The 21,446-nt window shown below is 52.0% G+C and overlaps 1 protein-coding gene across 1 annotated transcript; it reads left to right on the plus strand.

Annotated features, from left to right (window-relative positions):
* Positions 1-1,275: 1,275 nt before the first annotated feature.
* Positions 1,276-15,053, plus strand: LOC135999343 (olfactory receptor 14C36-like; the record flags this gene model as incomplete). The annotated part of the gene is made up of 2 exons (XM_065652901.1): positions 1,276-1,737; positions 14,664-15,053. Coding segments are annotated over 2 exons (852 nt in total), but the record flags the coding sequence as incomplete, so codon positions are not given.
* Positions 15,054-21,446: the final 6,393 nt, after the last annotated feature.

Here is a 21,446-nt window from a genome sequence, read left to right on the forward strand (position 1 = left end):
TCTGTGGGGCTGGGGAATGAGCTGAATCTGCCTGAATCAAATGCCAGCATTAGGACCCTTGGCTGTCTCTTTGAGGTTTGCTTCTAAGCTGTGAGCTTCCCTCCAGGATGCAAACCTGTCCTGTAGCACTTTAGCATTATCTGAATTCCCCATGCAGAAGTGCAGAGATGCTATGATGGAAGAAATGCAGTTCGGTTTGTGAAATGAGCCGTGTGTGTCCTGGGATAGAAGTGGGGTGCTGAGACCTTAGAAAACGGTGAGACATGTCGAGGTCTGAGGTGGGTCCCTCTGCTTTCAGCAGTGCCTGGTGGTTTTTCAGGGTAACATGGCAGTGTGATCACCATCTCAGAAAGGTGCCAGCCCAGGGCAGCTGGAGCAAGACAGAGGGACAGAGCAGCTGCCCTCACTCTGCACTGACCCACAGGCAGCCTGTGGTCTCGCAGGACTTGCTCTGTTCTCCCTGAGTGCAGCAGAAATGCTGAGGGTTTCTGACACCCACAACACTCTTCAGGGTGGGAGGGCAGAAGGAGCTGTAGAAACGCCAAACCTCTCAAACTCAGTTTCTCAGCCCTGCGGGTACAGATGCTGACAGTCCCTTCTGCAGCAGGAGCGGTTCCATCTGACAAAGCTGAACCCCAGGACTGGCCCCTGCCCCACCCCATCACACAGGGTCAGGCTGACTCCTCAAGAGCCCCTGGGCAGAGACCCTCCTTTTCATTGCACACTCATCAAGCACCGATGAGGGCTCCAGCCAGGATGTTCTCCTGGAAAAAGAAAAGGGTCTCTTTGTGGGAGGGTCTGTGGGAAATGGCTTTGGTTTTTCCCAGAGAAGTCTCATCTAAACCGTCACTGTTTTTTCCTCCTTGCACAGGTCCTCATGCCCAGAGGCAGCAAATGTGCAACAGCAGCTCCATCACCCAGTTCCTCCTCCTGGCATTCACAGACACACGGGAGCTGCAGCTCTTGCACTTCTGGCTCTTCCTGGGCATCTACCTGGCTGCCCTCCTGGGCAACGGCCTCATCATCACCACCATAGCCTGTGACCAGCACCTCCACACCCCCATGTACTTCTTCCTGCTCAACCTCGCCCTCCTCGACCTGGGCTCCATCTCCATCACTGTCCCCAAATCCATGGCCAACTCTCTGGGGGATACCAGGGTCATTTCCTATGCAGGATGTGCTGCCCAGGTCTTCTTTTTATGTTTCTTGTTAGGTGCAGAGTATTTTCTTCTCACCATCATGTCCTATGACCGCTACGTTGCCATCTGCAAACCCCTGCACTACGGGACCCTCCTGGGCAGCAGAGCTTGTGTCCACATGGCAGCAGCTGCCTGGGCCACTGGGTTTCTCTATGCTCTGCTGCACACGGCCAATACATTTTCACTGCCGCTCTGCAAGGGCAATGCCCTGGACCAGTTCTTCTGTGAAATCCCCCAGATCCTCAAGCTCTCCTGCTCACAGTCCTACTCCAGGGAAGCTGGGCTCCTTGTGGTTAGTGTCTGTTTAGGATTTGGGTGTTTTGTGTTCATCGTGCTGTCCTATGTGCAGATCTTGAGGGCCGTGCTGAGGATCCCCTCTGAGCAGGGACGGCACAAAGCCTTTTCCACGTGCCTCCCTCACCTGACCGTGGTCTCCCTGTTTGTCAGCACTGGCATGTTTGCCTACCTGAAGCCCCCCTCCATCTCGTCCCCATCCCTGGACCTGGTGGTGTCTGTTCTGTACTCAGTGGTGCCTCCAGCAGTGAACCCCCTCATCTACAGCATGAGGAACCAGGAGCTCAAGGATGCCCTGTGGAAACTCATATCTAAGTGTTTTCTGAAGCAATAAACTGCACATCTCCTTCTACATAGCAGTTTTAATGTAACTACTTAGAGGCCCAGCCTCTCATCTCTATTTTCTGTTGTTATTGATTGTTTTTTTTAATTGTGATACCATTGTCATCCCCTTTCTAAATTACTTTCTACTTTTCTTTTATAACCACTGGTTGTGTAAATGAGGAGCCATGATCTGTGTGTATTTAAACAAAATAAAGGGTCCTGTAGTGACTTGTTTTTCACTATATCCTCCCTGCAAGGCCTGTTTGGAGCTGCAGGGACAGTTCCTGTGTGCATGGGAGGAGGGGAAAAGAGTCCAGCCTGGCAGCACTGCCAGGGAGCACCAGCGCTTGGCCTTCCAGAGCTGTTCTCGTTCCACTCCCACACTCTCCTTCTCATCCCTTGTGTTGGTGCAAGGCCTGAGTGCTCTGGCAGCCTGGTCACCGTCCTGCTGTGTGTCAGTCCTGTGAGCGCAGGCAGGGACAGGCCATGGGCACTGCTGTGACAGAGCTGGCCTCCGTAACACTACTTCTATAAAGGAAAGTGATGTTCATAGGGCAGTGCCTGAGGGCTTAGGTCTTCTTCAAGTTCATCTTCAGGACATGCACAAGAAAGCAGCCTGCAGGTTGAAACAGCAGTGTAGAGATAAACAGTGTGTGTGTGCAGGGCTGGGCACACAGCAGTGTCCTCTCACAGCCAGGCCTCCTGCCAGAGACCTGCAGGACCAGCAGAGCAGGGGCTGGGCTGTGCCCCTGTGCACTGGACACCCCGCGGAAGCTGCCCCAGGGCATCGTCATGGACTGGCCCCTCACAACCTCCCTTTCCAGCACTGGGCTGTCACACCAGATTGAGAATTTTTTCCTGAATGAGTAGGTCAGAAGTCCATGTTTGCATTGTTCAGATGAGATATGAGCATGCACATCATGTACATGAGGTGAGATGAACACGAGTGAGCAGAAACGCCATCAGCTATTCCTGGGAGTGCCAGGAAGGCCTGTGGGACAGACAGTGTCCCAAGATCACTTCACACTGGGAGTAACAGCTCATGGGAAACCACCCACTGGGATCTTCTTCCTTGAACTGTGATCCCCGTGTCCATTCCTCATGACGTGGGACATCTCAGATGAGTGCAGAGCAGGGTGACACACCACAGGGCTGAGGTGTCTCACATGCCTTTGGGTGGCAACAGGAGGTCAGAGAGACACTGTGACTCCTGCCTCTGTGTGTAAAAGGGACAGACTCTGTCTCTGAACATCCCTGGGTGCATAAGCAGTCCTGAGACCAGCTCAGACACGGATGCCTGATGGAACCCTGGCATTTCTGTGTGTGACTCCAGCAACAAACCCCACTGGCCCAGTGAGATTCATCTCAGCTGCTGGGACAGGCTCATTGCAAGTGCTCCTGCCTGCTACATCAGCCTTGCCCATGATTCTGGATTGTGCTTTCAAAAGTGACAGCAGAAACACGGGAGTTCTGAGGTCCTGGGGAAAGGAGGATGTCAAACCCATCTTCAAGAAGGGCAGGAAGGAGAATCTGATGAATTACGGGCCTGTCAGCCTACCTCCATCCCTGGGAAGGGAATAGGCCACGTCTTCCTGCACCGATCTCCAGGCACCTGAAGGACAAGGAAGGGATTGCTGAACCAAAATGAGCAGAAAACCCAATGAGTCCCAAGAAATGCTCTGAACCCATTCCAGAGCTTTAGACCCCCGGGAAAGAGCTCAGTGACAGTGCAGCCCATGCAGTTGCATCTGTGTCCCTCACTGAGCAGCACAACCAGTGTGGAGTCACCCCATGGTCCTGCAGCCAACCTGCTCTGTAGAGCATCAGTGCCAGGTTGGGGCCCTGTGGGGAGCACAGGGAAGGGGCCAGGAGCACCAGACCAGATCAGAGGAGGGATGGGGGGAGATCAGACAGGAGCTGACCGCGGCTGGAAATTCCCTTGGAAAAAAAATGCTGGTGTTCAGCTGCCCCAAGATAATATGCAGAGTTCAGGGTGCAGGGCCAGAAGTCCTTGCTGTCCTGGTGCTTCACCAGGCCCTGGAAGTAGCTGGAGAAGGATTGGTGTCCCCCACTTGCCATCTCTTAGTGCATCATCCCTCGTGAAGGGTGGCATGGAAAGCAAGTCTGGGACTCTGTTTCAGGATTTGCACCAAAGAAAGTATTCACCCAGAAGCCACATCATTTTGCTCTGGTACTTCAGTCCTGGTGCTCATCACATGTCCTTAAGACAAACTTATGCACCCCTCTTGTCAACCCTACCCCAAAAGTCACCCCTAGACAAGGCTCCTGAGCTGGGGCCGAGCTGGAGAACTGGGGTCCAGCTGTGACCAGGGGAAGGACAAGGCCTGTCCTGGGTCCTCTAAAGGGCCGGCAGCCTCTGATCTCCACCAGAAAAGGCAGCATGCAGGAAACTGTAGACCATCCCCAAGCCCATTGGAGGCCCTTAGGAAGAGTTTCTCTCTCCAAATATCCAGCCCAGCTTGTTGCTGCATGAACAACCAGGAGAAACTGCCCCAGGACCCTCATTCCAGACCCCATCTCCTCCACCCCATACAGGCAGTGCTCTCCTCCTTGTCACTGCGATGGTTCCAGGGACCCAAGAGACACCTGTGGGGAGGAGATGTTGGGTAGTACAGTGTCCTTCAGTGCTCCTCATGGTACCTCCTGCTGGGCTTTGTGCCGCTGGTCACAACCCTCTGAGCCTGGCTGTTCAGTCAGTTCTCAGTGGTGCTAAACAGGAATATGCCCATGAGCACGTTGGGCTGCACTGGGAGGAGCGTGGCCACCCAGCCAAGGGCAGTTATTGTCCATCTTGACTCCGCAGTGGTGTGGTCACATCTGGAGCGGGGTGTCCCAGTGGGAGGTTCCCCACTCTGGAGGAACGGGGAGGAGCTGTCGTGTGGCCAGAGACAGTCTGGGTCATGTGTGGAGATGTTGAGAGACCCAAACTTCTTTAGCCTGGTGAAGTGGAGGCGGAGGAAACGTGCTGTTTTTACTGAAATTGAGTTAATTTTCTTCATGCATTTTGAATCTCTCTCCTTCATAGCTACTACAGTCATTTGTTTAGATTTGCTATGAGAATAATAACACTGTTTCTTCCCTGGGATAGATTTAATTTTTCTTTTAGCAGCTTTACAGTGTTTGCCTTTTGGTAAGAAAGGAATGTCAGAACTCACTGATATCTTGGCTGTTGTCAGGGAAACCAAGGGCTTCTTTGGCCATCCAGCTGCAGATGCAAATTGGCAGGAGGGGACACAGACAGGACAGCACCTGGATTGACATGCAGGCTGATCAATGAAATATTCCCTATGATTAGCGTCATGCTCAGTATAAAGCCGGAGCTGGCTTTTAGGGCTTGTTACATCCGTTACTTTGGGTTTTCCTGCTGGTTTGGTTAGTTCCATTCAGAAGTTTCATTCTGTCAGGAGCTGGATGTCAGTTCGGTCTTTTGCCATTCTGCCATTTTGCAGTTGGCCCTTGGGCCTTTCTGCCCGTTGCCTTTTAGCTCTCTCTTGCTGGGATTGGCTGTTCAGGACCAAGGTGCTCCCTTCTGCAGGACTGGCTGTTCCGTGTGACTGGAGTTACATGAGGGATTGCACTGAGTATGTTTTCTTAATTTAATTTATCTATTTCTATTTAATTTACCTTGACTATTAGTGAAACCAAGGACTTCTTTGGAGTCCAGCTGCAGGTGCAAATTGGTAGGAGGGGGCACAGACAGGACAGCACCTTGATTGACACCCAGGTCAATCAACGAGCTATTCTCTACCATTAGCGTCATGCTCGGTATAAAGCTGGAGATGCCTTTTCCAGCTAGTTCATTTCAGTTTTCCGGCTACTATGGTTAGCTCTGTTGGGATTGCACTGAGTAGCGTATTTTTTACTTTATGTATATTTTAGTATAAGTATATTATTAGTAGTAGTGTATTATTTTTATTGTTTTTATCGTCATCTTATATTTTTTTCTAAACCCACAAGTTTCTCCCTTCCCTTTCAGTTCTCTCCCTTATCCCACTTGGGGACTGGGAGCAGGATGTGAGCAGCTCTCATGGTCTTAGTTGGTGGCTGTGGTAAAACCATGACAAGAAAGAGTACTAGTAGCTTCAGAAATCTTGAAAATCACTTTCCGAGATGATGGCACGCTTGTTTGTTTTTTTTTTTTTTTTGCTAGAGGGAAACAGCATGAGAAAGGAAAACCATCAGAAACTGCAGCTCTGGAGGTCCAGAGTGGACCTCAGGGCAAAGAAATGTCATTCTGAGCACAGTGCTGTGGTCATTCAGAAGGACTCTGGATCAGCCATGGCTTTGTGTTTCAAGGAACAGCTGGTGGGGATGGAGAGACAGCAGCACAGGTGGGGACACACTGGGGTGAGAACTAGCTGGGGAAGCGCATGGGGTGTCTGCAGCCTGTGGGGAAACAGCCACAGGCCTGGGACAGTGTAGGATGGACCGTGGTGGAGATGGCCAAGGGTGCTGGCAAGGCTGGATGTCCCTGGAAGTCACAATGTCTTTGTCCCCTTGGCTATGGCTGATGTCCCTGACAGCGAGGCCGAAGAGGAGACACATGGTTGTCATGGCCATGGCGCCCCATTGCCTCCTTGCACCCCCCAGGGAGTGTCACACCATTGTCCTGCACTGGGCATCATCCCCACATCCCCAGGAAGAGCCCTGAGACACACGTGAGGGACAGGATCTCCCTTCCCAGGGGCAGGGGGTCAAGGCTTGGCCATTGTCCATCATCAAACAAATCAAGGGTTTTCTCAGCATCAGAGCTGCTGCACTTTGCCTTTGCCTGATGCAATCACTGCCTCCAATTATCTGCTCTAACGAGTCCCTGGGGATGCTTTGTCAGTAACAGCCCTCAGTGGGGCCTATTAATGCTTCAAGGTACTTTGGGCTTTGCTTCTGACTTGGACTTCTTGAGGAGATTCTTCAGTCTGTCCTTGGTATCTGAGGTTCATGGACTCAGCACCAAATACGCCATGGGGCTCATTAAAACACAGAAAGCCCTAACAAGCCATGTTTCCTTCCTAATTTTCTTCCAATCTTCAAGACTTGTAGAACTAACTGGAGAGGTTTCAATGGGACACTTACTGATGAAGATTTCAAAGAAGATTTCATAAAGGAGGGTTTTTTCTTTCAAGGGTACTTTCTGTCATTTTTCAGTGTGTAGAAGAAGTGACAGCGGCATTCTGCAACGGACATTGATCCAGAGGGTCTCCTGAAGCCATCTGGACAGGCAGGAGAACAGTCCCTTGAGGCTGGACACTGTATGGACACCCTTGCTGCTCACCGCCCACCCCCAGTCTGCCCGTTCCCTCCTTGGCCACCTGGGACTTGCATCACTTTTCCTCACATCAGACTTCTGCACTGAGCTCTGCAGGTGGATGCTGCAGCTCCTGCACACCAGCTCCCACCTGCTCTCCTGTGTGAACACTACACAATTTCATAAACACTAAAACACTTTCCTCAACTGTGTATGTGAGCTGGATCTAATGAGGTCCACCATCCACACAGGACATCCACACAAGAACTGTTTTAGACAGAGAGATAGGAAAAGATATATATAAACACAATTAACACATTAACTACCATGTTAATTAGACTTCTGAAGAATGGGACAAGTTTGTAACTCCCTGAAGCTCAAATCAGAAACCAGACAGTTGAGAGGCAACTGAATGACCAAAGAGCAAGTGGAGGAGGAAACCTGAGAGCACTGGGAAGGGCAAACGTCCAGACAGTCTGCTGGGAAGTTGTCCTTTGACATGGCCATTTAATCAGGAGAGGTGGAAACTCCTGAATGACAATGGAGATGAAATAAAGGAGTGTTGGTAATAGAAGTACAGGGGAAGACCAATATTTGTTTTCGTACCCTTAGTACACTTCCTGGTAATTCACTTTTTAGCATTTTTTTGTGTTTCTGGTGGGAGTTTTTTGTTTGTTTTGGATTTTTGTGTTAATATGTTAAAAAAGAAACAAACAAACAAAACCGGAAACAAACAAACGAAACAAACAAAAACGAACAAAAAAACCCCACAAACCAAACCAAACCAAAAAACAACAACAAAAAAGGGCACCTTTCCAGGCAGACATCAGTCATCAGTTGTCTCACCATAAACAGCCAGTGCCATTTTCGGGGCCCCAGTGCACCTGAGGTGCTGGCCTGGGATTGGCATCTATCACAGAGGACCTGGGGGAGACCAGAGCACCTTGCCATGCAGGGGGAGCCTGGGCAGGGGTTCCCGGGGCATCTACACTGGCACCAGGTGTTTGTGTCCCTGGAGCTGAAGACATTTGTGTCCTAAATCCATTCCCAGTTCTGGAAAACTCTTTCCTTTACAAAGAAAAGAAACCCTCCCAAAGAAAAAAAGAAAAATAAAGACAAGTATGTTGACACCTTCCTTTGCTTTGGATCTTTGTCTTCAGTTCTTATTTTAATTTTCATTGACATTAACTGACATCTGATGGGCCTACAGGTATTAAGCCAAGATCATTTTGTGTCTTGCATAGCACCCCATGCCCTCTACACCTTCCCTGCCCAGGACTCCTCACACTTTGCCCAGAGCGAGTCACACTGAGCTGTTGGCTGGTTCACTGGTTGAGATGTTGGTTTAGATGGTCACCTACAGCACAGGTGGACTCATGGCCCATAATCGTCTGCTCTGACCAGTTAGAAACAGAGCCCAGCATCACAATGGGATCATATGAGAAGTGAGGTTGAAGGGACCTCAGGAGTCTGCAGTCCAGCCTGTCACAAACTGGGTCAGACCAAGGTTTTCAAGCCTTGACTCAATCAGAGATTGAAAACCTGTAAAGACAGAGCCTGTGCAGCCTCTCTGGGTGACCTGAGACAGCACTTGGCTGAGCTCGTGGGGAAAAAGCTTTTCCTTATGTCCTGGCTGAACCTCTCTCACCTTCCACCCATTCTCTTCTGTGCTTCTACCACACACCATGGTGAAGAGCCTGGCTGCGTGTTCTCCATGACCTCCTATAAGAGCTGGTTCGAAGAACAGTATTTGCCTGAACATCGCCATCAGGGACTTGGAGAACAGATGCCCTGATAGAAAGAACTTTACAAGGACTTGGAGAGAGGCCTGAGGAAAAGAACTGTGTTGTACAGGTCTCTCTGACCTGGGGCTACAGGTAACAATAGCTGCTGTCCAGAAGATGATTTCACCTGCTGCCTCAGCCAAACTTGCCCCCACCTCCTCTCTGCTACTAAGGCCAGCGAAGCAGAGCATGGGCAGAGGCTTGACAAAGGTCTAGAGGTCACCCAGCGGACCAGTAAGAGACCCCTGAACCGAGGCGATGCAGGCACAGACGGGTTCTGGCAAGCGAAGAGGGGACTCTTCGGGCCTGCGCAGTTCAGCCTGGATTGCGAAACAAAGGCAGAGATTGGCCTCAATCCATGGGAGCGAAGCGGGGTGAAGAAGCATGAAAGTTGATTCCCGATGGGACATCTTTGAGCTCTCCCCACCAAAGGATCACGGATCACAACGGAGAACCGGCAGGACTCTTCTCACGGCACCTGAGACCATAGGGACGCCTTTGGATCTCGTAGTGGTAGCCAACCCTTTTTTTTCCCCCTTTCTTTTCTTTCCTTTTTCTCCACTCTCTCTATCACGTGCTGCTTTACGGGCAAAATAAATAAATATTGATGATTGAATTACAACGCCTTGGCTTTTTGATTGCCTTAATTTTGCACTTCAAGATCAAGGTGAACGAAGCATCACGAGTCCATCACCGAATGGACCGTGACAGGCCTGGAGCACAAGTCTTATGAGGAGCAGCTGAGGGACATGAGGCTGTTTAGCCTGGAAAAAAAGAGACTGAGGGGAGACCTTATCGGTCTCTACAACTACCTGACAGGAGGTTGTAGCGTGGTGGGACAAGTCACACAGCTTGGGGTGCTGCAATGGCTGGGTACAGGCTTTTCAGGAGAGACGGGCTGGAAGGGTCAGCAGTGGGATTCCCTCAGAGTGAAGAAGTTGCGTGGATGTATGGAGCTCCTTTATGTTGGGAGTGACCAGATGGGTTTTCCCTTGTGAGTGAGGGCACCAATGACAAAGCCCTGGGGCTGTGGGGGCACATGGCCAGTCCCCAACAATCTGGTGCCACCAAAAGTGGGGCACAGCAGTCAGGGAGAGGCACCAGGATAAGGAGGAGAAAGCAGCACGGAAAGACTGTCCTAGGGAAATTGGAAATTATTTCTTTTTGCTTGAATAAACTCTGGATGGAACCCTGCTACTGCTGCCATTTTTGTGGCCTCTTCCTGGGCTCAGGAGAGTCCTGGAGGCTGAGGCCCCTTTTCTTTAGGGGGCACCGGAGGCTCCCCGGGCGAGTGGTCCCTGCCCTGGCTGGAATTGGAGGGAATGTGGCTGCAGCAGTCCAGAGAGAGTCCAGACCTGGAGAAATTTTGGGGTTCTACCATCAGGAATCTCCTAAGTTTCAAAAGGAGAAGGGGCCAGTCCTGTACCGGGGCAGGAGGATAACCCCATTCATCAGGACAGAGCAGGACCTGACGCGCTGAGCAGTGACCCTGAGGAGAAGGGCCTGGGCACTACAAGGGCCGCCACACAAGCCCGTGCTGCACGCTCACCATGACCAAGGCAGCTGCACACGGGGCTGCATGAGGAGGAGCGTGGGCACCCAGACACCTGGAGTTCTCATCCCATTCGGTTCAGCACTGGTGTGACCCCACACACACGGGTGTGTGCCAGTGTGCGGCTCCCAGTTTGGAGAAGCAGGGAGGAACTGGAGAGTGCAGGGCTGTTGCACGGCAGGGTTCAGGACCTTGTGCACATGGTGTGGGATGCTGAGGGACCTGGGCTGCTCTGGCCCAGCAGCGCTGGGGAGGCTGCAGCAGTGTAGGAGTAGCCTGAGAGTGCTGGAAGGGTGGTTTCAGAGATGGTGGAGGTTTTCTTCATAGTGGGAAAGAGCATGAGAAAGAAATAATGGCACACAGTGCAGGTGGGGAGGTCCAGGCTGGACATGAGCAGGAAGGAATGTGAGTGGAAGGGCAGTGCTGTGGTGGAGCAGGTCACCCAGAGGCAGTCTGCATCAGCCCAAGGCTTTGTGCTTCAAGGAACAGCTGGGGAGGATGGAGAGAGATCAGCAAAGGAAGGAAGATGCTCAGACAAGAGCAAGGTGGGGCAGCAGGGGGGATGTCTCCAGCCTGCAGGGCAAGAGGTGCAGGGGATGCCACAGCATAGGACAGGCTGTCGTGGAGAGGATCAAGGGATGTAAAGAGGCTGAAAGCCCCAACAGACATGAGCTCCTTCTCCCCTTGGCTGTGGCTGTTGTCTCCAGCTCTGATGCCTGTGAGGAGACACCTTGTCCTTACAGCACAGGGGCCTCATGGCCTCCTTGTCCCCAGCCAGGAACCTGGGAGGTGTGGGACCATAGTCCTGCCCTTGGCCTTGCACAGCCCCACATCACACTGTCCCAGGAAGGGCCCTGGGCAACGTGGGAGGGACAGGATCTGCCTTCCCAGGGCTGGGGGTCAGGGCTTGGCCCTTTGGTTAATGAAACACATCCAGGTTTACTCAGCATCAGAGAGACCTTCACCTTGCTTGTCCTGACCTGTCATCTCTGCCTCCAGTTTTCTTCTCTAACCAGACCCTGGGGTCAGTTCCTCAGTAGTGTTCCTCAGGGGGACCATTAACATTACAAGAAACTTTGGAGTTTGAATCTGACTTGGACTTCTTGAGAGGTTTCTTCAGCTTCCTCCAGGGTCTGAAGTTCATAGCCTCAGCACCAAAACCACCAGAGGGGTCATTAAAGTGCCTTGGGCTGCTCCTGTGCTGCTGAGCTGGGCTGGGCTCCTGGGACACAGGGAGCTCATGGCAAGCGGCAGCGCTGCAGAGAGACAGCTCTGCCCAGGAGCAGCTCCTCTGCAAAGCGCAGCAGGGCTGAGGGCTCTGCCTGGGGATCTCAGGGAGACGAGCAAGGCAGAGAGAGATGAAAGGTGGTCAGGATGGGGAGGATGACTGAGAGCTCACTGGAGGAGAAATCTTTGCAGCCCTTGCCATGGTAAGTCTGTGGGTGCAGGGCAATGCAGCTGCAGCTCCTGGAGGCATGTCCTCAAGTTAGCACAGGCACAGCTTGAGGGATCTGTAAGGAGGGGGCTCTTGTCAGGCAATTTTGAACAGCTGTGAAGCTGGTTGAGCACCCAGGGGTGCCCAGGGCTGTCCTGCAGAGCAGGGTCCCTGCACCCCAGGGCTGTGCCGGGGCAGGGACTCTGCCGCCTGCCAGGGTCAGCGCTCAGCCTGCCCGGGGAGATCCCCACGGTGCTGTGGGGAGAAGCTGTGGGGGGAAGGAGCGACCCCTATCAGGGCAGGAAAGGTGCTTGTGCTGTGGAGAGGGTGCTGTGTGGGTCAGGGCTCTTTCACAGCTCCAGATCACCCTCAGGATTTTTCCAAGTGGATGCCTCAAGCAGAAGATCAATGCAAGGATTAGCAGACAGATAGGGAGCTTTCCTGAGCCTGTCTTTTCAGTTTCCTATCCCAAGGGTTGGGGGGTGCAGGAAAGAATAAAATGAAAATGAGCCCTCCTGCTTAAACAAGTCACTGATACTTCTGAACTGCAACTTTGAGTGATCAGTACATCTGCCAGAAGCCCCTTCACTACCTCTCTGCCTGTGGACAGCACCTGCACCACCTTTGCTGGACCATCATCCTTAGTCTGACCTGTCCTGTCCCTTCCTGCAAACAGGAAGATGCCCCCAGGCAGTGCCCTGTGAACAGGCAGGATCTGTAGGGCCAGGGTGAGGGCACAGAGGGTGGGATGGGGTCTGTGAGTGCTGACAGGGAAAAGACATGGACAGGGAAACACCTCCCAGGGGGAGAATGTCCAGGCAGCAGGGAAATGATCAGAAAGGAGAGGAAACTAAACACGGAATTGTTAAGGGAGGGGGAACACAGAAAACTCCGTATGATCCCCGCAGTGCAGATCCCTCCTGTGAGCAGCCCCCTCGCCTCCTCTCCCACCCAGCAAAGCCTCTGCCCTCAGGGCCGGGGGCTCCAAGGCATGAAGCAGCTCCTGTGCAGCCAGAGCTCCAGTTCCCTCTGCAGAGCACAGGGCTGAGAGCAGCTGCCCGGCAATGCTGGTGTGTGGGAGGTGGCTGCACAGCTGGGGAAGGGTGACGCTGTCTGAGTGCCCGGCTGCCTCTGCCCTGGCCTCTCTCACACCCACCCTCACCGCAGTTTCCTTCTTGCTCCACTGCTCTGGGTCACTGTTGGTGTGATCTGGTTCTTGCTGTCAGGCTCTCTGGGGATGGGAGTTTCAGCTGCACAGTCACAGCCTGATCTTGTGGGTCCTTTCCTGCAGCTGTGTCCATGGGAACACGTGTCCCAACTTTGCTCTGACCTGTGGGGCTGTGGGCAATGCAGTGTGTGGGGCTGGGGAATGAGCTGAGTCTCCCTGAATCAAATGCCATCATTAGGACACTTGGATATCTCCTGGGGGTTTCCTTAGAAGCTTTGAACTACCCTCCAGGATGCAAACCTGTCCTACAGCATCTGTTTGTTATGTGAAAGCCCCATGGAGGAGCACAGAGATGCTGTGACAGAGAAAATGCTGTTGGGTTTGTGAGACGAGCAGTTTCTTGGCTAAACGTGGGATGCTGAGACATTAGGAGAGGGTGTTGTGGTCAGAGGTGGGTCCCTCTGCTCTCAGCAGTGCCTGGTGGCTTTTCAGGGTGACATGGGAGTGTGATCAGCCTCCATCTCAGAAAGATGCCAGCCCAGGGCAGCTGGAGCAAGACAGAGGGACAGAGCAGCTGCCCTCACTCTGCACTGACCCACAGGCATCCTCTGGTCTCGCAGGACTCGCTCTGTTCTCCCTGAGTGCAGCAGAAATGCTGAGGATTTCTGATGTCCGAGAACACTCTCCAGGGGAGATGGTGGTGAAGCTGTAAGAAAACCTGTGACTTTTAAAATGCCTTTACAATTCCTTTTCTTTATCACTGAGAGTGCAGACAGGACAGACTGTATCAGCAGTGATTTCATCTGAAAAATTTGAACCTCAGGACTGACCCCTGCCCAAGCCAATTTCTGCAGAGTTGGGCTGACTTATTAAGAGTCCATGGCTAGAGACCCTTTTGTCTTGGTTGCACACTCGGCCAGCACCAAGCAGGGCTGCAGCCACAGTGCTGAAGGAAGGTCTTGTAGAAAAAGAAAAGTGTGTCTGTGTGTCACAGGGGAGGGTGTGCGGGACATGGCTTTGGTTTATGTCAGAGAAGTCTCCACTAAATTGTTACTGACTTTTTCTCCTATGAGAGCGCCCTGTGCCCAGAGACAGCAAATGTCCAACAGCAGCTGCATCACCCAGTTCCTCCTCCTGGCGTTCCCAGACACACGGGAGCTGCAGCTCTTGCACTTCTGGCTCTTCCTGGGCATCTACCTGGCTGCCCTCCTGGGCAACGGCCTCATCATCACCACCATAGCCTGTGACCAGCACCTCCACACCCCCATGTACTTCTTCCTGCTCAACCTCGCCCTCCTCGACCTGGGCTCCATCTCCACCATTGTCCCCAAGTCCATGGCCAATTCCCTCTGGGACACCAGGGACATTTCCTCTCAAGGGTGTGTGGCACAGCTCTTTTTGTTTCTCTTCTTGATCACAGCAGAGTATTTTCTTCTCACCATCATGTCCTACGACCGCTACGTTGCCATCTGCAAACCCCTGCACTACGGGACCCTCCTGGGCAGCAGAGCTTGTGTCCACATGGCAGCAGCTGCCTGGGCCACTGGGTTTCTCAATGCTCTGCTGCACACGGCCAATACATTTTCACTGCCACTGTGCAAGGGCAATGCCTTGCACCAGTTCTTCTGTGAAATCCCCCAGATCCTCAAGCTCTCCTGCTCAGATGCCTTCCTCAGGGAAGTTTGGCTTTCTGTGGTTAGTGTCTTAGTAGTATTTGGGTGTTTTGTGTTCATCGTGCTGTCCTATGTGCAGATCTTGAGGGCCGTGCTGAGGATCCCCTCTGAGCAGGGACGGCACAAAGCCTTTTCCACGTGCCTCCCTCACCTGGCCGTGGTCTCCCTGATTATCAGCACTGGTTCATTTGCGTACCTGAAGCCCCCCTCCATCTCCTCCCCATCCCTGGACCTGGTGGTGTCTGTTCTGTACTCAGTGGTGCCTCCAGCAGTGAACCCCCTCATCTACAGCATGAGGATCCAGGAGCTCAAGAATGCCCTGTGGAAACTTGTGACTGGACAATTTCTGAAGCAATAAACTGCCCATTTTAGTTCTAATGTGACTAATTACAGGCCAAATCTGTCATCTGTATTTTCTGGTTTTATTAGCTTTTTTTTAATTGTCGCAATATTGTCATCCCTTTTCTAAATCACTGTCTCCTTTTCTTTATAACCACTGGCTGTGTAAATGAGGAGCCATGATCTGTGTGTATTTAAACAATACAAAGTCTCCTGTAGTGACTTGTTTTTCACTATATCCTTCCTGCAAGGCCTGTTTGGAGCTGCAGGGACAGTTTCTGTGTGCATGGGAGGAGGGGAAAAGAGTCCAGCTTGGCAGCCCTGCCAGGGACACCAGCGCTTGGCCTTCCAGAGCTGTTCTCGTTCCACTCCCACACTCTCCTTCTCATCCCTTGTGTTGGTGCAAGGCCTGAGTGCTCTGGCAGCCTGGTCACCGTCCTGCTGTGTGTCAGTCCTGTGAGCGCAGGCAGGGACAGGCCATGGGCGCTGCTGTGACAGAGCTGGCCTCACAACAGCCTTTCCAGATGGCAAGGTGATCTCATATGGTCTGGGCCAGAAGCTTTAGCTCTTCTTACAAAGATTCTCTCAAGAACATGCCCAAAAAAGTGGCCACAGATGCAAACAGCAGGGTGCAGCTGAACAGTGTGTGTGTGCAGGGCTGGGCACACAGCAGTGTCCTCTCACAGCCAGGCCTCCTGCCAGAGACCTGCAGGACCAGCAGAGCAGGGGCTGGGCTGTGCCCCTGTGCACTGGACGCCCCCCAGAAGCGCCCCCAGGGCATCGTCATGGACTGGCCCCTTAGAAACACCATTTCCAGCCCTGGCCTCTCTTCCCAGCTCACAGAAGTTGCTCTTCCCTAAACGGATGGACACTGAATGAGTAGGTCAGAAGTCCATGTTTGCATTGTACAGATGAGATGTGAGCACGCACATCATGTACATGAGGTGAGATGAAACTGAGTGAGGACAAACACCATCAGCTATTCCTGGGAGCTCCATGAACGCCTGTGGGACAGACCGTGTCTCGAGGTCACTTCACATTGGGAGTAACAACCATGGGAAAACACCCACTGGGATCTTCTTCCTTGGACTGTGATCCCCGTGTCCATTCCTCATGACGTGGGACATCTCAGATGAGCGCAGAGCAGGGTGATACACCACAGGGCTGAGGTGTCTCCTGTCCCTTTGGGAGTGGCAACAGGAGGCCAGAGAGACACTGTGACTCCTGCCTCTGTGTCTAAAAGGGACAGACTCTGTCTCTGAACATCCCTGGGTGCATAAGCAGTCCTGAGACCAGCTCAGACACGGATGCCTGTTTGAACCCTGGCATTTCTGTGTGTGACTCCAGCAACAAACCCCACTGGCCCAGTGAGATTCATCTCAGCTGCCTGGGACAGGCTCATTGCAAGTGCTCCTGTCTGCTACATCACCCTTGCCCATGATTCCGGATTGTGCTTTCAAAAGTGACAGCAGAATCAGAGAAGTTCTGAGGTCCTGGGGAAACGAGGATGTCAAACCCATCTTCAAGAAGGGCAGGAAGGAGAATCTGACGAATTACGGGCTGGTCAGCCTACCTCCATCCCTGGGAAAGGCACAGGCCGCGTCTTCCTGCACCAATCTCCAGGCACCCGAAGGGCAAGGAAGGGATTGCTGAACTGAAATGAGTGGAAAACCCAGTGAGTCCCAAGAAATGCTCTGAACCCATTCCGGAGCTTTAGACCCCCAGGAAAGAGCTCAGTGACAGTGCAGCCCATGCAGTTGCATCTGTGTCCCTCACTGAGCAGCACAACCAGCGTGAGTCACCCCATGGTCCTGCAGCCAACCTGCTCTGTAGAGCATCAGTGCCAGGTTGGGGCCCTGTGGGGAGCACAGGGAAGGGGCCAGGAGCACCAGACCAGATCAGAGAAGGGATGGGGGGAGATCAGACAGGAGCTGACCGGGGCTGGAAATTGCCTTGGAGAGAAAAATGCTGGTGTTCAGCTGCCCCAAGATAATACCCAGAGTTCAGGGTGCAGGGCCAGAAGTCCTTGCTGTCCTGGTGCTTCACCAGGCCCGGGAAGTAGCTGGAGAAGGATCGGTGTCCCCCACTTGCCATCTCTTAGTGCATCATCCCTCGTGAAGGGTGGCATGGAAAGCAAGTCTGGGACTCTGTTTCAGGATTTGCACCGAAGAAAGTATTCACCCAGAAGCCACATCATTTTGCTCTGGTACTTCAGTCCTGGTGCTCATCACATGTCCTTAAGACAAACTTATGCACCCCTCTTGTCAACCTTACCCCAAAAGTCACCCCTAGACAAGGCTCCTGAGCTGGGGCCGAGCTGGAGAACTGGGGTCCATCCATGACCAGAGGAAGGACAAGGCCTGTCCTGGGTCCTCTAAAGGGCCGGCAGCCTCTGTGATCTCCACCAGAAAAGGCAGCATGCAGGAAACTGTAGACCATCCCCATGCCCATTGGAGGCCCTTAGGAAGAGTTCCTCTCTCCAAATATCCAGCCCAGCTTGTTGCTGCATGAACAACCAGGAGAAACTGCCCCAGGACCCTCATTCCAGACCCCATCTCCTCCACCCCATACAGGCAGTGCTCTCCCCCTTGTCACTGAGGTGGTTCCAGGGACCCAAGAGACACCTGTGGGGAGGAGATGTTGGGTAGGGACATGGTGTCCTTCAGTGCTCCTCATGGTACCTCCTGCTGGGCTTTGTGCCGCTGGTCACAACCCTCTGAGCCTGGCTGTTCAGTCAGTTCTCAGTGGTGCTAAACAGGAATATGCCCATGAGCACGTTGGGCTGCACTGGGAGGAGCGTGGCCACCCAGCCAAGGGCAGTTATTGTCCATCTTGACTCCGCAGTGGTGTGGTCACATCTGGAGCGGGGTGTCCCAGTGGGAGGTTCCCCATTCTGGAGGAACGGGGAGGAGCTGTCGTGTGGCCAGAGACAGTCTGGGTCATGTGTGGAGATGTTGAGAGACCCAAACTTCTTTAGCCTGGTGAAGTGGAGGCTGAGGAAACGTGCTGTTTTTACTGAGATTGAGTTCATTTTCTTCATGCATTTTGAATCTCTCTCCTTCATAGCTACTACAGTCATTTGTTTAGATTTGCTATGAGAATAATAACACCGTTTCTTCCCTGGCATAGATTTAATTTTTTCTTTTAGCAGCTTTACAGTGTTTCCCATTTGGTATGAAAGGAATGTCAGAACTCACTGATATCTTGGCTGTTGTCAGGGAAACCAAGGACTTCTTTGGCCATCCAGCTGCAGATGCAAATTGGCAGGAGGGGACACAGACAGGACAGCACCTGGGTTGACATGCAGGCTGATCAATGAAATATTCCCTATGATTAGCGTCATGCTCAGTCTAAAGCTGGAGCTGGCTTTTAGGGCTTGTTACATCCGTTACTTTGGGTTTTCCAGCTGGTTTGGTTAGTTCCATTCAGAAGTTTCATTCTGTCAGGAGTTCGATGTAGTGTTCGGCCTTTTGCCGTTCTGCCATTTTGCAGTTGGCCTTTGGGTCTTTCTGCCTGTTGCCCTTTTGCTCTCTCTTGCTGGGATCAGCTGTTCAGCAGCACAGGTGGGGACACACCGGGGTGAGAACAAGCTGGGGAAGTGCATGGGGTGTCTGCAGCCTGTGGGGAAACAGCCACAGGCCTGGGACAGTGTAGGATGGATCGTGGTGGAGATGGCCAAGGGTGCTGGCAAGGCTGGATGTCCCTGAAAGACCCAAGGTCTTTGTCCCCTTGGCTATGGCCGATGTCCCTGACAGCGAGGCCTAAGAGGAGACACATGGTTGTCATGGCCATGGCGCCCCATTGCCTCCTTGCACCCCCCAGGGAGTGTCACACCATTGTCCTGCACTGGGCATCATCCCCACATCCCCAGGAAGAGCCCTGAGACACACGTGAGGGACAGGATCTCCCTTCCTAGGGGCAGGGGCTCAAGGCTTGGCCATTCTCCTTCATCAAACAAATCAAGGGTTTTCTCAGCATCAGAGCTGCTGCACTTTGCCTTTGCCTGATGCAATCACTGCCTCCAGTTATCTGCTGTAACGAGTCCCTGGGGAGGCTTTGTCAGTAACAGCCCTCAGTGGGGCCCATTAATGCTTCAAGGTACTTTGGGCTTTGCTTCCGACTTGGACTTCTTGAGGAGATTCTTCAGTCTGTCCTTGGTATCTGAGGTTCACGGACTCAGCACCAAATACGCCATGGGGCTCATTAAAACACAGAAAGCCATAACGAATGATGTTTCTTTCCTCATTTTCTTCCAATCTTCAAGACTTGTAGAACTAACTGGAGAGGTTTCAATGGGACACTTACTGATGAAGATTTCAAAGAAGATTTCATAAAGGAGGGTTTTTTCTTTCAAGGGTATTTTCTGTCATTTTTCAGTGTGTAGAAGAAGTGACAGCAGCATTCTGCAATGGACATTGATCCAGAGGGTCTCCTGAAGCCATCTGGACAGGCAGGAGAACAGTCCCTTGAGGCTGGACACTGTATGGACACCCTTGCTCCTCACCGCCCACCCCCAGTCTGCCCGTTCCCTCATTGGCCACCTGGGACTTGCATCACTTTTCCTCACATCAGACTTCTGCACTGAGCTCTGCAGGTGGATGCTGCAGCTCCTGCACACCAGCTCCCACCTGCTCTCCTGTGTAAACACTACACAATTTCATAAACACTAAACCACTTTCCTCAACTGTGTGTGTAAGCTGGATCTAATGAGGTCCACCATCCACAAGGGACATCCACACAAGAACTGTTTTAGACAGAGAGATAGGAAAGGATATATATAAACACAATTAACCTGTTGACTACCATGTTAATTAAACCTCTGAAGAATGGGGCAAGTTTGTAACTCCCTGAAGCTCTGAAGCAGAAACCAGACAGTTGAGAGGCAACTGAATGACCAAAGAGCAAGTGGAGGAGGAAACCTGAGAGCACTGGGAAGGGCAAACGTCCAGACAGTCTGCTGGAAAGTTGTCCTTTGACATGGACATTTAATCAGGAGAGGTGGAAACTCCTGAATGATGACAGAGATGAAATAAAGGAGTGTTGGTAATAGAAGTACAGGGGAAGACCAATATTTGTTTTCGTACCCTTAGTACACTTCCTGGTAATTCACTTTTTAGCATTTTTTTGTGTTTCTGGCGGGGTTTTTTTGTTTGTTTTAGATTTTTGTGTTAATATGTTAAAAAAGAAACAAACAAACAAACCAACCAGACAAAAAACAACCAAAAAAACCCACAAACCTAACCAAACCAAACCAACAACAACAACAACGAAGTGCACCTTTCCAGGCAGACATCAGTCATCAGTTGTCTCACCATAAACAGCCAGGGCCATTTGAGGGGCCCCAGTGCACCTGAGGTGCTGGCCTGGGATTGGCCTCTATCACAGAGGACCTGGGGGAGACCAGAGCACCTTGCCATGCAGGGGGAGCCTGGGCAGGGGTTCCTGGGGCATCTACACTGGCACCAGGTGTTTGTGTCCCTGGAGCTGAAGACATTTGTGTCCTAAATCCATTCCCAGTTCTGGAAAACTCTTTGCTTTTCAAAGAAAAGAAACCCTCCCAAAGAAAAAAAGAAAAATAAAGACAAGTATGTTGACACCTTCCTTTGCTTTGGATCTTTGTCTTCTTCTTATTTTAATTTTCATTGACAGTAACTGACATCTGATGGGCCTACAGGTATTAAGGCAAGACCATTTTGTGTCTTGCATAGCGCCCCATGCCCTCTAAACCTTCCCTGCCCAGGACTCCTCACACTTTGCCCAGAGCGAGTCACACTGAGCTGTTGGCTGGTTCACTGGTTGAGATGATGGTTTAGATGGTCACCTACAGCACAGCTGGATTCATGGCCCATAATCGTCTGCTCTGACCAGTTAGAAACAGAGCCCAACATCACAATGGGATTGTAAGAGAACTGAGGTTGAAGGGACCTCAGGAGTCTGCAGTCCAACCTGTCACAAACTGGGTCACACCAAGGTGTTCAACCTTGATGCAATCAGAGATTGAAAACCTGCAAAGACAGAGCCTGTGCAGCCTCTCTGGGTGACCTGAGACAGCACTTGGCTGAGCTCAAGGGGAAAAAGCTTTTCCTTATGTCCTGGCTGAACCTCTCTCACCTTCCACCCATTCTCTTCTGTTCTTCTACCACGCACCATGGTGAAGAGCCTGGCTGCGTGTTCTCCATGACCTCCTATAAGAGCTGGTTCGAAGAACAGTATTTGCCTGAACATCGCCATCAGGGACTTGGAGAACAGATGCCCTGATAGAAAGAACTGTACAAGGACTTGGAGAGAGGCCTGAGGAAAAGAATTGTGTTGTACAGGTCTCTCTGACCTGGGGCTACAGGTAACAATAGCTGCTGTCCAGAAGATGATTTCACCTGCTGCCTCAGCCAAACTTGCACCCACCTCCTCCCTG

The sequence above is a fragment of the Caloenas nicobarica genome, chromosome 28 (genome assembly GCF_036013445.1).
Source record: "Caloenas nicobarica isolate bCalNic1 chromosome 28, bCalNic1.hap1, whole genome shotgun sequence".
Lineage (NCBI taxonomy): Eukaryota > Metazoa > Chordata > Aves > Columbiformes > Columbidae > Caloenas > Caloenas nicobarica.